The sequence below is a fragment of the Kogia breviceps genome, chromosome 17 (genome assembly GCF_026419965.1).
Source record: "Kogia breviceps isolate mKogBre1 chromosome 17, mKogBre1 haplotype 1, whole genome shotgun sequence".
Lineage (NCBI taxonomy): Eukaryota > Metazoa > Chordata > Mammalia > Artiodactyla > Physeteridae > Kogia > Kogia breviceps.
The window spans coordinates 53,839,875-53,855,970 of NC_081326.1; the positions used below are offsets into that span (position 1 = coordinate 53,839,875).

At 33.7% G+C, this 16,096-nt stretch overlaps 1 protein-coding gene across 7 annotated transcripts in view; it reads right to left on the reverse strand.

The window, feature by feature from the left end:
* CSMD3 (CUB and Sushi multiple domains 3) overlaps positions 1 to 16,096 on the reverse strand; it is a 1,102,347-nt gene that overhangs the window by 413,823 nt on the left and 672,428 nt on the right. For all 7 annotated transcript variants that reach the window (XM_059042775.2, XM_067017123.1, XM_067017122.1 and 4 more), the window contains 3 exons: positions 7,689 to 7,871; positions 5,569 to 5,895; positions 1,471 to 1,665 (listed from right to left, as the gene is read on the reverse strand). In XM_059042775.2, the coding sequence (XP_058898758.1) occupies positions 1,471 to 1,665; positions 5,569 to 5,895; positions 7,689 to 7,871 (705 nt within the window). The remainder of the gene's footprint in view (positions 1 to 1,470; positions 1,666 to 5,568; positions 5,896 to 7,688; positions 7,872 to 16,096) is intronic.

Genomic DNA, 16,096 nt, shown 5'->3' on the forward strand with positions numbered 1-16,096 from the left:
CAAGTCTAGGTCGGGAACTATGGTTAAAAGAATGAATGAGCTCCAGGGCAAAGTATGATGGAAAAAACTGAACACTACTTTCATTTTTCTCTTTTTATTTTAGTCCTGTATTGTGCAACTCCATTATGTTTTTTAAACATAATAGCAGAGTCATAGCCATTGTCAGGGTAACCCCTACTAAGCCCATAATATTTGAGGTTTGGAAAAGAACAGTGAAGTCATCTAGTTCAGCCCCCTGATGTTACAAATGAGAAGGTGATTAGAAGACAAGGGAGATGCTAATTGAAGGGGCTAAGAGGAAAACTTAATTGCATGGTCTGGATTACTTTATCATGAGATATGAAAATGTTCAATTCAATGAAACTCAACATTTATAAGTAATAGCTGTATTATTCAATTAAGTCTGTTATATCTTAAATATTCTCAATTTACCATCTAGAAATTGAGAAAACAAAGGTTTTGGAAAGTATATATTAAATATTCCCAATTTACCAGCTAGAAATCAAGAAAACAAAGATTCCAATGTCAGTTTGGGCATAGCTAACAAGAATAATTGGGAAAGCAAGAAAAAGAAGAAACCACTTAAAATTGTCACCTAATCACTACATGGTGATCTACTAAAGGGTGTTTAATGGCTCTAGTTCATCTGTCTTAGTAAAAGTCCTTTTATATATTTTTTAATAAAATGGATGTGTAAACTTAAAGTAGGAGAAAAATAGAATTCAGAATGTTACTTCCTACTGTGACAATTCTAAATAACCCCCCCAACACTATTATAGATTCTACATTGAAACGCTATATACTTGATATGTTTTATCTTTAAGATGATCATCCTTCCTTCTTACCAATATAATTTGTGACTTTATGCGACTACATATATTCAAAAATACATAGGTACTCCAAACATTGTGTATGTATATATAGATATATAAAACACACATATATTTTGTCCTGAACTTTCTTGACTGCATTTTATTGGGCAAATCAAAATTTAAAAAAAAAAATGTTTAGTAAACTATGCCTACAAAAATTATACATTTTAAAAAATGGGTGCTGTAACATAAATTTATTTATTATGATTAATAATAGTTAATGCTTTTTAAAAAATAAATTCAATTTATACCATGAATAGTTAAAAGACCAAGAAAAATATGACTGGAAACTATGAAGTGTACTCAGCTGTAACTATGAAATATATTAAAGGTACTCTACACATGCAACCAATATCTACTGTTTATTAATGTGTATCTTTTAATAAGAGCTCCTTCTAAAGGGAGCTTCTAAAAGATTTCTAAAAATTAAAATAATAAAAATAAAAAATAAATATTAAAAGTGTAATTTAACTACATACTATATGTCTAAATGATATTTTAAGATTACAAGAGTCCTGGTAGAACAATGAATTTCCTGTTATGGTTTCTAGTGCATAGTTATGATGGAATTGTATTTTTCACTGACCACTGTGCTTACCTCCACATCTTGGAATTGGTCCACTCCACATCACTTTTCCATCCATAAGAATACACGTAATTGTTTCTGTTCCCTGGGTTTTAATAAATCCTTCTTCGCAAATAACTGAAATCGAACTTCCTAATTGAAAGTTGTCCCCAAACCGCCTTGCATTGATTGGTATTCCAGGATCAGGACACTCATTATGTCCAAATGCTTGAGAACAGCAAAAAAAGAGAAAAACACACAAACTAGCAGTATGAGACAGACCTTTGTGTATTGGAGATGAGAAAAAAATGATTTTTTAAATGGTTATGCTCATTTCTAGAAAAGCCTTTATTAAAAAAAACAAAAGAGAGGCTCTCCTCTGACCATACCTGTTTCTCTCTGATGTGTAATGGATGTGTTTGTTTTAAAATGTGAACTATACTCTACAATTACAAAATTTCAGAATAGAATTGTTTCTGCTTATTTCTTGAAATCATTTGCCTTATCTAAGCAAAAATATCCAGTATAAGCTAGACAGAATTCCAATTAATGTGAATACAGAGCAGGTTGATACAGAGCAGGTTGACTATGTCCCTTTGAAAACTTTTCTTGTGATTCATTGTTTGGAATTAAGAGATCATCTCACAGTGAGTATTAAAGTGAAATGTTTCAATCTAGTTATGAACATCTTACAATTTCTCTATAATTTTCCATATATCATTTACTCTCTGAAATCTAGGAAAAGGAAAAAGAGCTAATTCTTTTGCAAACACCATGTTCTAGGCACTGTGATAGGAGCTTTAGATATACTGTCACCTCACTTAACATTTAGAATAGCCTGATGTGCAAAGTATAGCCATTTACTCTAAAGAGTAATGTGAGATTCAGAAAAAGTTAAGTAGCTTGCCTCAGATCATAGAGACAGTATTGAAATGGATCCCCTGGTCTGGCTTTAAATTTTTCTTCACAACATATATTTTTAAAATATTTATTTATTTTTATTTTAGCTGCACCTGGTCATGGGATCTTTGTTGCAGCATGCATGTGGGATCTAGTCCACCGACCAGGGATCGAACCCGGGCCTCCTGCATTGGGAGCACAGAGTCTTACCCACTGGACCACCAGGGAAGTCCCTCTCCACAACATATTGTATCTTGGATTATTTGTCTCATGTCTCTCAAGAGAATGTGAGTTCTTTGTCTCATGTCTCTCAAGAGAATGTGAGTTCTTTTTTTTTTTTTTTTTTGTGGTACGCGGGCCTCTCACTGTTGTGGCCTCTCCCGTTGCTGAGCACAGGCTCCGGACGCGCAGGCTCAGCGGCCATGACTCACGGGCCCAGCCGCTCCGCGACATGTGGGATCTTCCCGGACCCGGGCATGAACCCGTGTCTCCTGCATCGGCAGGCGGATTCTCAACCACTGCGCCACCAGGGAAGCCCGAGAATGTGAGTTCTTTAGTTCAGGGTCACTATCTTATTTTACCTTGTATCTTCCAGGATGCGTATTTAGCCCCATCCCAGCAAGTAGCAGGAGTGTAAGGACAATGTGCTTACTTAAATTTCTCATAGATTATAGATTACATGAGTCCTATCAATTTGCATTATAAATGTTTAAATTAGTATAATATAAATGAAAGAATATTTAAAGTAGCAAAGTCTAAATTTGTAAAACATTTTAAGGGGTATTTACAATTTAATATTATATACATACTGCATGGGTACATGCAGTTATTTTAAATTTTTTCACTAAATCATCACTGTGATACTGTTCATAAATTATATAATTGTATTATCCAGTCTCCTCATTCTTAAGTTAAACAGTATAAAATAATATTAAGGTAAATTCTAAAATATATAAAATCTATTTTGTAGGTACACTTATTTCTAATTATTGTTTTCTGCTGTGGTTTTAAAAAGCTCAATATCGATTAAGCCTGGTTGCTCCTATATATAATGCCTGCTGGATAATTTTTCAGAAAAAAACATCAGTAGGAAACATTGACTATAAGAATTTGAATACAATGGTTTAAATTATTTACTAGAGAAACAGAACAAGGAACAAGAGGCATGTTTCCATAATACCTTCAAGATACCATAAATTTTAAAGTTAAAAATATTATGCATTTAAGGGAATTCCCTGGTGGTCCAGTGGTTAGGACTTGGTGGGGTCTGGTGTTCAATCCCTGGTTGCAGAACTAAGATCCCGCAAGCTGTGTCGCAAGAAAAGAAAAGAAAAAAATATATACATATATATGTATATATATGCATTTAAGACAACATAAAAACTGTAAATAGATAAATGTATATGTGTCTATATTTATACATGTATATGAAATATTTTTAAAGGGACTTAAAGATAAAGCAACCATTTTATACAGCATGTCTCTCTGACACATGTCACAGCTAATTCAACTTTAATGATGTGCAATTACATGTTGACAACTTATTAGTGACAATATTCACTAAGAGTGTCACTTTGAAAAGACAATAACTGCATTTTGTTATCAATTGACAAAGCTCAGCACTGAATGGGCTGGGGCAAGGGTGAGGGTGAGGGGGGTGCAGTGCTTTTTTAAAGAGCAGGAAATTAAATCCTATTATAATGTGACACTTAAATAACTCATCAAGTTGGTCAGAATCTGAGAGAGTGTGGTATCTTTGAAGAAAACAATAAAAATCACTAGCATTCTACAGCTTCAGGTAAAACGTGCACACGGAAGCATTAGTATGTAAGTTTGTTACTTACTAACTTACTTACAAACTAAGTAAGTTTGTTAACTTACTAAGTTTGTTAACTTTTCTCATTTATGTGATTCATCTTTTTGCTATATTTACACCACGTTATTTTCAGAAAAATAATATTCATCCTTTTGAAATACAAAAAATATGGGTGATAGACAATAGCTAAATAACCTCAAAGAATTCTTAAATCTAAAGCAATGTAATAAATACAATAATAGAATAAGAATTGACAAGGGAATACTTCAGAAGACAACTAAACAACAACTGTTAATGTTTACTGATTATTTATTAGGTATATACGCTGAATTATTTACATGCACCACACTACTTACTCTGATTAAATAAAATTCATATTTTATGGCAAGATGAAAATTTAAACATAAATTTTTTCTCTGCCCTCTTGGGCTTCTTCCTTCCTCTTTAGTGTGTATTGTTCATCTGCATTAACCAGACCTCCTTAGTAGATAACACTCCTTCTTAATCTCATAAGGGATCAGGATGACACACTACTTGCTTTGGAAGTGCAGATCTGGATTGTGTAAACTGTTAATAGGTCATTTGATTATAACCCTTTGTCTCAAAAACTTACATAACTGTGCTTTGACCTCTAACAGGTGAAACAGTCCTCAGAGCTTTCTGAAAGACTGTCCTCCAGGTTATAATCCACTAGTTGGCTTGGAAAAAAATGTTCATTTCTTTCTTAGATTGACCACTGATTATTTTTTTCATCGACAGCTCCTTACAAAAAACCAGTATGACTTTATGGATGAGAATACTGAGGCTCTGTTATTAAACCTAAAAGTGTAGCAAAACCAAGATTTGAAGTTGCATAGTTTGACCTTAGAGCTGATATTCTTAATCACTAAGGTATTTTCCCCCCGTAGCATCTTTGCTAAGTCAGCTCAGTAACCTACTGCCCCAGAAGTAGTGATTTCCTTCTCTGTGATACTTTGATAGTCTAGCTAATTTTGTCTTTGGAATTATAACTCTGTGTTGTCATTATTTGTTTAAAATCCTCTACTGGTTTATGACTATCTTGAAGGAAGGTTCTATCCCCCTTTTATGTTTACATACCAATAACAGAGCAAAATATGTTATGTACAGTAGGTTTGAGATTATGCTTATAAGATTTAATAGAATAAGCTAATATATTGTTGATATAGTAATTATATTTGAAATATATCTCCTTAATATCAGGCCTCTCACAAAGAGAAATGACACAGTAAGGAGTAAAAATATGGTTAGAAACAAGGGCTGAAAGACTGTCCCTGATACAAATTATGTATATGACTTGTCCAAGTTTCCTATCTGTGGAACAAGAGAGCTGTTTTGTATGATTCCTTTCTAGCTCTAATGTGTAGAAATATGTTATATGGAAAAATTAAACTTACTGTTATAAGTGATGTTAAAGCCACGTCCTGACATTGAGTGGTCAGCTTGAAATTCCAATCGTAGTATATGACTATTACTAGTAAGATGAGAAGGCACCTCAGCCCCAGTAAAGGTTCCAAGAATTGGGGAGTCTGGAGAGTCTCCATCTTTAACAGCAAGGAAGTCAAACTGGGATTCCAGATCGAAGTCATTGAAAGAAAGGTGTATCCGACTCCCTGGTTCAGAGATTATTGTCCAGATGCAATTTAAATTATTTCCATACCCTTCTGGATAATCAGGAGAAAGGACTGTTCCCATTGGTGCAGTAAAGTTAGAGAGGCAAGGAACTGTTAAAATAGGAAGATTATAAAAAACAATAAATTTTCAAATGTATTACCTCAAATAATTCAAATTACCTCATTTTGCCACAGCCAACAATTATAATAATCAATTAGCAGTTTGAAAAAACAATATTAAACAATATAATTTATCTTATAAAACAGAAAAAAATATATTATTGTTTGAACAGTATTAAGGAAGGCTACTAGTACTTTGAATTACCGTATGCTTAAATATGCACAAAAATATAATTGGAGTAATAACAGCTATTTATTTTGACATTTATCATGTTCATGTTAGAGTGCAGTGCAAAGCTTTAGTTTCTGTGCTTAAAAGCTATTGGAGAAGTATATAGACATTTCCAAAGAAAACAATAATGCTCACGAAATGACTGAAAACAAACACACACAAATATTATGTAGGTATTAGCATAACTGGGATAATACAACCTGGAGAAAACTTGGAGTGAGGGTAGTAACTAGATGAATTTCAGCCCTCCCATGGCCATGGGATGCTCTGATAGCTTATAACACAGATAAGGAGATGAATTAACACTTACGATAGCTGCCACTAGCAGCTAACGCTGGAAAAAGAACTAAATAAGAACTCCCATACCATACTAAGGTTAGTCTTTATTTCCCCTCAGATTTATTTTTTTAGCTTTTAAAAAATATGATTTAAAGGTTCACACAGAACATTTAGAAAGTAGAGAAAGGATTTTTTTAAAAATGATCTATTACACAGAGTAAAAAAGATTATATATATATATATATTAGAAAATGTTTGGCCTCCACTCACTTTAAAAGTTCTCAGTACATGTTTAAAAATGTTAAATATTTTTAAAATGTTAAATAATCAACATTTTCAATAAAGGAAAATGTGTGTTTTGCAGCACAAATTAAAATTCAGATAAAATGAAGTTCTTGAAAACTGCTAAATTTAAAAAAAACAGTTATATATTGAAGTAAAGTTTGTGCTAATGCCTTTGTAGGGAATAAAGGATTTCACAAATGAAAAGCATGATCATTATAAGTTGGATACAGATGAAAAGTCATATTTTAAAACAAGAAAATTATTTTTTACTTTCATGATTATGAGCTTATGTTACCATTTGTAATCAAAACTAAATGCAAAATTTTCAATATTGCATTCACATCTGGTAAGCTGTATTTGTTGGTAATGAAAATAGTATTTAATTTAACCTAAAAGTGCATCAACAGATAACACAAATTATATTTTTGTTGCAGCTAAATTGGAATGCTTTAAAGTATTTGAAGAAACACATTATTTTAATCCAAGCATATCACAAACATTAATGAATTTTATTCTGTGCAATATAAATAAATGGCACTTAAGCAGGCATTAGTGTGAGCACCTACAAGAAAAAAATAAGTTAATGCATTATACATAGAATATAAGCTTTAAATATTTTAAGTGTTTCTGATTGCAAATAAGCATATACTATCTTGTTAAAATAAATGAGCCTAATAGCATTAGCTCAGATGTATAATTTCCATAAGAAGTATTCTATCTATAAAGTATAAAATGCCACCAATAAAGTGTTATGAGGACATTTGTAGAATATACTTTGCCATTACCAAGTGAACTGTGCTAACTTTATTTAAATCTGCAATGAAATTTATAATTTGGCATAAGCACACTTGTTAAAGATAGTGTTGAAAAGTGCTACTCATTCAAAAATAATTACACAGTTCCAGTTCTTTGCAATTAATTATAAAAGCAATTATATGCAAGGACAGGGTAACATATGCTATCTGGAAGCAAAGCATTTGGTACTCACAGATGCAGATGGGTATGTTTGCAGACCATTGGTTATTCTCTTGACAAACAATGGATTTCTCTCCAATTAATTCAAATCCAAACTGGCATTCGAACCTTAAAACATCACGATTAGAAAATCCATCGCCTTCTCTAATTCCATATAAGGGTGTACCAGGATCACCACAACTTTCTTTTTCAATTTCTGTAAAAATAGATATGTCAGATTTCAAGGCTTTCAGGCATATGATATCCACACAGCAAATTTAAGAGATGTACATTCTCTATAGCCAAGATATTTCAGAGCAAAACATGAAAATGTTCTCCAATCTTAATTTTCTCTTACTACTGTTATGGACATGATTTGAAGAAATGACCTTTAGGGAACAATTAGTGCATTTCTCTCACTTTGTAGATAGGGAAACTGAGGTTGTTGAAGCTAATGCGGTTGTTCCTAACAGAACAATCACAAACAAGGTTCAGATTTTCTGTTTGTACTACACACATACACACATATATATACATATGTATTTTCCCCAAATCTCAAAAACTTTTATTTTTGTAATCTGTACATTATACAGGAAATCTTTAGATTGAAACCAGGACACAAGGTGATATTCTCTGCCTATGTGCTCCTAAAACGATCAGTGAATACCCTCCACACAGGATCTGCCACTCTCCCTAGTACCTGTTGCCTGATTTACTTCCCCAATTAGACTCCCCAAAAAGCTCCTTATGTCAGGAATCAATTTTGCATTCCAAATTACCCAGATATGTTCCTCAACAAATGTTTTGTGGATGAATTAAATTGAAGGAGGTTGAAAAAAAAATCCCTTAAGAGCACATTAAAACACCCTTTTGACATGTGCTCAAGGAAACTCCAAATATCTGGGATCTTCCTTGTGAATCTAGGAATGTCAGTTGCAGATTATTGTGGTAATTGTTTTGGTTTTTAAGTAACATGAAATCACATTAATACAGTCATCCTCAACAGCAAAAAAAAAATTAATTTTAATTTAAAAAATAAAACTTTGAGGGGCTTCCCTGGTGGCACAGTGGTTGAGAGTCCGCCTGCCGATGCAGGGGACACGGGTTCGTGCCCCGGTCCAGGAAGATCCCGCATGCTGCGGAGCGGCTGGGCCCGTGAGCCATGGCCGCTGCGCCTGCGCGTCCGGAGCCTGTGCTCCGCAACGGGAGAGGCCACAACAGTGAGAGGCCCGCGTACCGCCAAAAAATAAAAAATAAAAAATAAAAATAAAATTTTGAGAAAATTTATGGGTTCTCTTGACACTCCAACAATCACACATTCCTGGTTCTTCTGTAATCTACTAGCACCAATTTGTTGTGTATCTTTCCAGTTCTTTATTCATGCTTTCATAATAATACACATATATATGTACTTTGTAATATAAACATCTGTATTTTTGTAAACGTAAAAATTCTCTTCACAAAATCTAGGTAATATTGCTTTAAATATATATAGTAACTTGTATTATACTGTCAATATATTCTATAACTTGCTGTTTTTTTAACCAAACAATTTTGGAGATATTTTTGAATGTTCTTGTATCCTTAGCAGAAAACATAGTTATAATGATTTCTTTAATATACTGCATTTGATTTGATATTTGTTTTTATCTGTGTCATAGTGACATTGGTCTATCATTTTTCTTGTGCTGTTCCTATACAGACTTAATATCAAGGGAAGAGGTTAGCAATTTTCCAACATTCACTAGTCTTTTAGACTAGTTTGTAATAACAGGAAAATTGGATCCTTGAGTGTGACAATTTGCCAAAAATGCTGACTGAGTCTGGTATAATTTTGAGATAGGTATCTGACTACCATTTCAATATCTTCTAAGGTTATTTTACTATTAAAGTTATTTTTTGGGGGGGCGATATTAGCAACTTATATATATGTTAGAGAAGTTCAATTTTCCAAAGTTAGTTTAGTAGTAATAGAATTGTGTTACAAAATCTTTAAATATCTCGTTACAAAGATGTCATAAACTTTCTCACTCCCAATGCTATTTATCTGTGATTAGTCTTCCAGTTTTCTTTGCTTCATACTTACAAAATATTGTCATATTTACTAGTCTATCCAAAGAACCACATTTTTCTAATCAATTCTATTGTTTTGATTTTATTTAAACATCTTTCTTTTTTTTTTTTTTTTTGGTGGTACATGGGCCTCTCACTGTTGTGGCCTCTCCCGTTGCGGAGCACAGGCTCCGGATGCGCAGGCGCAGTGGCCATGGCTCACGGGCCCAGCCGCTCCGTGGCATGTGGGATCTTCCCAGACCGGGGTATGAACCTGTGTCCCCTGCATCGGCAGGCAGATTCTCAACCACTGCGCCACAAGGGAAGCCCAAACATCTTTAATTTTTATCTTTTTGGATTCCACCTTCAACTCTCTTTTGCATTATTTTGCTATTCTTTCTCCACCTTCTTAAGCTGAAGTCTTAGGGTTTGTTTTTATATTAGTTTATTTTCAACCTTTCTTGTTTCCTTAAAAAAATGTTTTTTAGTCTATAAATTTTCTTCAGAGTACTGTATTGATATTTAGAGCTTTCTTTGTTCAATTCTAAATAGTCTGTAATTTCCATTTTGATTTCCTCTTTAACTAATAAATAATTTCAAGGTGTTTTTAAATGTATGGGTCTAGGCTATCATTTTGTTGCTGATTTCTAATGTTATTGCTTTAATATTCAGTATAAGTAGATCCAGCCTCACAGAGGATAAATCAGTAAAATATATTCAATTCGATTGGCTATATTTGTCAAATTAAAATTATATGACCTTAATTAATTTTGTCTACCCTCTCTGACAATTTCTAAAAGAACTGTGATAGAAACTTGCACAAGCCTCTTAGACAGCCTCATCCACCAGAGGACAGACAGCAGAAGCAAGAAGAACTATAGTACTGCAGCCTGTGGAACAAAAACCATACTCACAGAAAGATAGACAAGATGAAAAGGCAGAGGGTTATGTAACAGATGAAGGAACAAGATAAAACTCCAGGAAAACAACTAAATGAAGTGGAGATAGGCAACCTTCCAGAAAAAGAATTCAGAATAATGATACTGAAGATGATCCAGGACCTTGGAAAAAGAATGGAGGCAAAGATTGAGAAGATGCAAGAAATGTTTAACAAAGACCTAGAAGAATTAAAGAACAAACAAACAGAGATTAACAATACAGTAAATTAAATGAAAAATACACTAGAAGGAATCAATAGCAGAATAACTGAGGCAGAAGAATGGATAAGTGACCTGGAAGACAGAATGGTGGAATTCACTGATGGGGAACAGAATACAAAAAAACGAATGAAAAGAAATGAAGACAGCCTAAGAGACCTCTGGGACAACATTAAAGATAACATCATTCGCATTATAGGGGTCCCAGAAGGAGAAGAGAGAGAGAAAGGACCCAAGAAAATATTTGAAAAGATTATAGTCAAAAACTTCCCTAATATGGGAAAGGAGATAGCCACCTAAGTCCAGGAAGCGCAGTGAGTCCCATACAGGATAAACCCAGGGAGAAACATGCTGAGACACATAATAATCAAATTGGCAAAAATTAAAGACAAAGAAAAATTATTGAAAGCAGCAAGGGGAAAATGACAAATAACTTACAAGGGAACTCCCATAAGGTTAACAGCTGATGTCTCATCAGAAACTCTACAAGCCAGAAGGGAGTGGCATGACATATTTAAAGTGATGAAATGGAAGAACCTACAACCGAGATTACTCTCCCTGGCAAGGATCTCACTCAGATTTGATGGAGAAATCAAAAGCTTTACAGACAAGCAAAACCTAAAAGAACTGAGCACCACCAAACCAACTCTACAACAAATGCTAAAGGAACTTCTGTAAGTGGGAAACACAAGAGAAGAAAAGGACCGGCAAAAACAAACCCAAAACAATTAAGAAAATGGTAATAGGAACATACATATCGATAATTACCTTAAATGTGAATGGATTAAATGCTCCAACCAAAAGACAGGGCCTTGCTGAATGGATACAAAAACAAGATCCATATATATGCTGTCTACAAGAGACCCACTTCAGACCTGGGACACATACAGACTGACAGTGAGGGGATGGAAAAAGATATTCCATGCAAATGGAAATCCAAAGAAAGCTGTAGCAGCAATACTCATATCAGATAAAATAGACTTTAAAATAAAGAATGTTACAAGAGACAAGGAAGGACACTACATAATGATAAAGGTTTTCATCCAAGAAGAAGATGTAACAATTTTAAATATATATGCACCCAACATAGGTGCACCTCAATACATAAGGCAACTGCTAACAGCTATAAAGGACACTACAAACAAGCCAAAAAGACCACCCTCAGAATGGGAGAAAATATTTGCAAACGAATCAATGGACAAAGGATTAATCTCCAAAATATATAAACAGCTCATGCAGCTCAATATTAAAAAAAAACAAACAACCCAATCCAAAAATGGGCAAAAGACCTAAATAGACATTTCTCCAAAGAAGACATAGAGATGGCCAAGAAGCACATGAAAAGCTTCTCAACATCACTAATTATTAGAGAAATGCAAATCAAAAGTACAATGAGGTATCATCTCACACCAGTTAGAATGGGCATCATCAGAAAATCTACAAACAACAAATGCTGGAGAGGGTGTGTAGAAAAGGGAACCCTCTTGCACTGTTGGTGGGAATGTAAATTGATACAGCCACTATGGAGAACAGTATGGAGATTCCTTAAAAAAACTAAAAATAGAATTACCATATGATGCAGCAATCCCACTACTGGGCATATACCCAGAGAAAACCATAATTCAAAGACACATGCACCCCAATGTTCATTGCAGCACTCTTTACAATAGCCAGGTCATGTAAGCAACCTAAATGCCCATAGACAGATGAATGGATAAAGAAGATATGGTACATATATACAATGGAATATCACTCAGCCATAAAAAGGAACAAAGTTGTGTCATTTGTAGAGACGTGGATGAATCTAGGGACTGTCATACAGAATGAAGTAAGTCAGAAAGAGAAAAACAAATATCGTATATTAACGCATATATGTGGAACCTAGAAAAATGGTACAGATGAACCAGTTTGCAGGGCAGAAATTGAGACACAGATGTAGAGAACAAACATATGGACACCAAGGGGGGAAAGCAGCAGGGGTGGTGTGATGAATTGGGAGATTGGCATTGACATATATACACTAATATGTATAAAATGGATAACTAATAAGAACTGATGTATAAAAAAATAAATAAAATAAAATTCACAAATTCAAAAAAAAAAAAAGAACTGTGTTAAAGTTCCAAACAGAGTATGAATTTTGCCACATTTCCTGGTAGCTGAATCAAGCTCTCTTACATAGTTCAAACCTCATCGTGTCGTTCAATTTATTCAGTAAACATTTATTTGAGAACCCATGATGTGCCAGATTCTCTTCTAGGTACTACGTGGACTAGATCAATGAATAAACAGACAAAAATTCCTGCTTTTTGGTGGTATATATTCCATTGGTAGTTCACAAATGATAATAAATAAAAAGTGTTATTTTAGAAGGTGATGGATGCTCTGGTGGGGGGTTGGATGATGAGCAGGGAATAGCAGGGCTAAAGTGCTAGGTGATGGTGGGATGACATTGTTGTTAGCCTCAGAAAATGTTATTACTCTTATACCTTACTGAAATTGTTTCTGTTATTGAAAGACTAGGTTATTCTTCAACTGAAAATGTCTTTCTTTTGCCCTCAATATTGAGCGATAATCAATAAGGTATAGAATTTTAATTCAAAATTATTTTCCTTCAGCATTTTGAAGATATTTTTCCCTGGTCTTTTATCCATCCAGTATTCCTGATAAAGAAATATAACGAACTGATTTTAATTCTCTTTGTAATTAATCTGTTCCCTGCTCCCTCTCTTCCCTTCCCATAGTTGTTAGGATTCTTTTTTAGACTTGCTGTTTTTAAATGTCACTATCATCTACCTAGGTATTGGTTCTTAAATTTTTTTTTAACTTGGTACTTGATAGATTTCTGCTGTCAAATAACTTGTAACTTTGTTTTTTCAGTTCTAATAAATTGTTACCATTATTTCTTTTAAAATATTATTTCGTATACACACTCATCTCTCTGGAACTCTTTCACATTAAACATCAGAACTTTCAGATTTAGCCTTCATGTTGCTTGATCTTTCAAATTTTCATTTTAAAAATTCTCTATTCTGCATTCTAGAAGTATTATATATGTAAAATATGTATATATATTATAAATTCAAATTTATTAATTCACTATGTACTTTTACCTAATTCCAAATTAACCTATATACTGAAAAATTATGTCATTTCTTGAATATTTAATGATTTATTACTTTTTATTGTTTCATAACCTCCTATTATTTTTTCATGGATACAATTTCCCCCTTTATTTTTGTGAGGATATCTAGTATAATTATTTAAATTTTTTTCTTTTTACTGTTTCCTTGGGTACAGGCAGAAGTGTGCTTCAAGAGCAGCAGACTAAAGTTTCTTCTGAAGCAGTATATTTGAAAATATATTTGGTGAATCATAATGGTTGTTAAGCTTATGATGAAAAGTGCAGGAGGAGTTTATTTGGGGGAAGAACAAAATAGTTGGTTTTGAACAAGCTGTCAAATAAATGTTTTTATTTGCTTGCTTCTGTAAACTTCAGGCTTATTTCTTCTAATGTCAAAATCATGTCATACTTCTAGGTATAAATTATCTCCTCTGTTGACCTGTGGTGCAGTCCACTTGTACAGTCTTCATCCTGAGTTGGGATGAAGACCCCTCTTGATGACTGCACTTGACTCCGATTCCAAATCTCGGCATTTGGCTCTGTAGCTGAAATATTTTCCTCTGTAGCAATTACTACAGTTTCTCAGGATTGCCAGTGGCCTCTTCTGTGGTGGCTTCTGGCCCTCATGAACAATGGATTCCTAGGCAGAAGCTACAGCAACAGCAGCCAATGGAGGCATTGGTTTATGAAATTCTCAGCTTACCTCTATATTCCATATGTGTATATATATACATGTATATATATGTATATGTTTATTTATATTTATTTATCTCAGAGATCCCCTATGGTCTTATAATAACTGAAATGTTCTCTTCCTATTCCTAAGCATCAGTGTATTTTTTAAAAATATGTTTTCTATCATCTTTGGGTTAGCATTGAGAACAAGTGCTTACTCTACTATACTATTTTGAAACCTTATTTTTTTTCTTTGCTCCCTTAATACAAAATTCTTTAAATTAAGAATATATTTTCAAATGAAGCTGTAATTTTGAAGCTGCAATACTCTCTTAGACTGAAAGACAATAGGCAGTAAGGAAAATAAACACATACCTACTGTGTATCATTGCCTTTGAAATTTTTTTCTATCCAGGAGGCAAGACTAATATCTGAACAAATAATTCATATGCAACATATCAGTGTTATAATAGAGTTTTGTACAAAAATCAATTATTAATAATAGCTGCTATCATTTATTGAACATTGAAATTGTATTGACATTGTGAGAACATTTTTTTAAACACATTTGTTATATAATTTAATCCTCATAACAACCACATGATGGAACTATTGTCATCTCCATTTACTAATGAGAAAAATAAAGGTCAGAGAAGTTAATTAATGCTACAGGTTGAATATTTGTGTCCCCCCAAATTCATATGGTGAAACATAATCCCTGATGTGATGATATTTGGAGGTAGAGTATTTGGGAGGTGATTAGGTCATGAGGGTGGAGCCCTCATGAATGGCATCTCTGCCCTTATAAAAGAGGACTTCAAAAGGCTCCTTGCCTATCCTGCCATGTGAGGACATAGGGAGAGGACAGCCATCTGTGAACCAGGAAATAGGCTCTCACCAAACACTGAATCTGCCAGCCCCTTGATCATGGACTTCCTAGTTTCCAGACTGTAATGTTTGTTGTTTATAAGCCACCCAGTCTATAGTATTTTTGTTATAACAGCCAAAACAGACAAGACATTAACTTGCCCAATTTCACAAAACTTATGAATAGCAGAGTTTAGGGTCTGTCTGAATCTAAAGTCTTAATCACCAAATTATTGCAAAGAAATTTCCATTCATTAATTACCCACTTATGAAACATTTATTTAGTTTCTAATATGTTTCAAAAATAATACTAGGCACTAGGGATATAAAGACAAATTAGATGTAGCCTATGCCTTAAATGAGGGCACAAAGGAGGTACAGCAAAGTCCCCTTGAATCGGAGGTTGGCAAATTGGTAAAAGTTTCACAGAAGAGGTGACCCTTGAACTATCTTAGAGTTATTTCACTGTGTGAACTGGGGAAGAGTAAGGAAGGAAAGGTATCCCAGGTGGAAGGAGAAGAGCAGTATCAGAAAAGATACAAAGTCTTTTCCCTTTTCTTTCTTTAG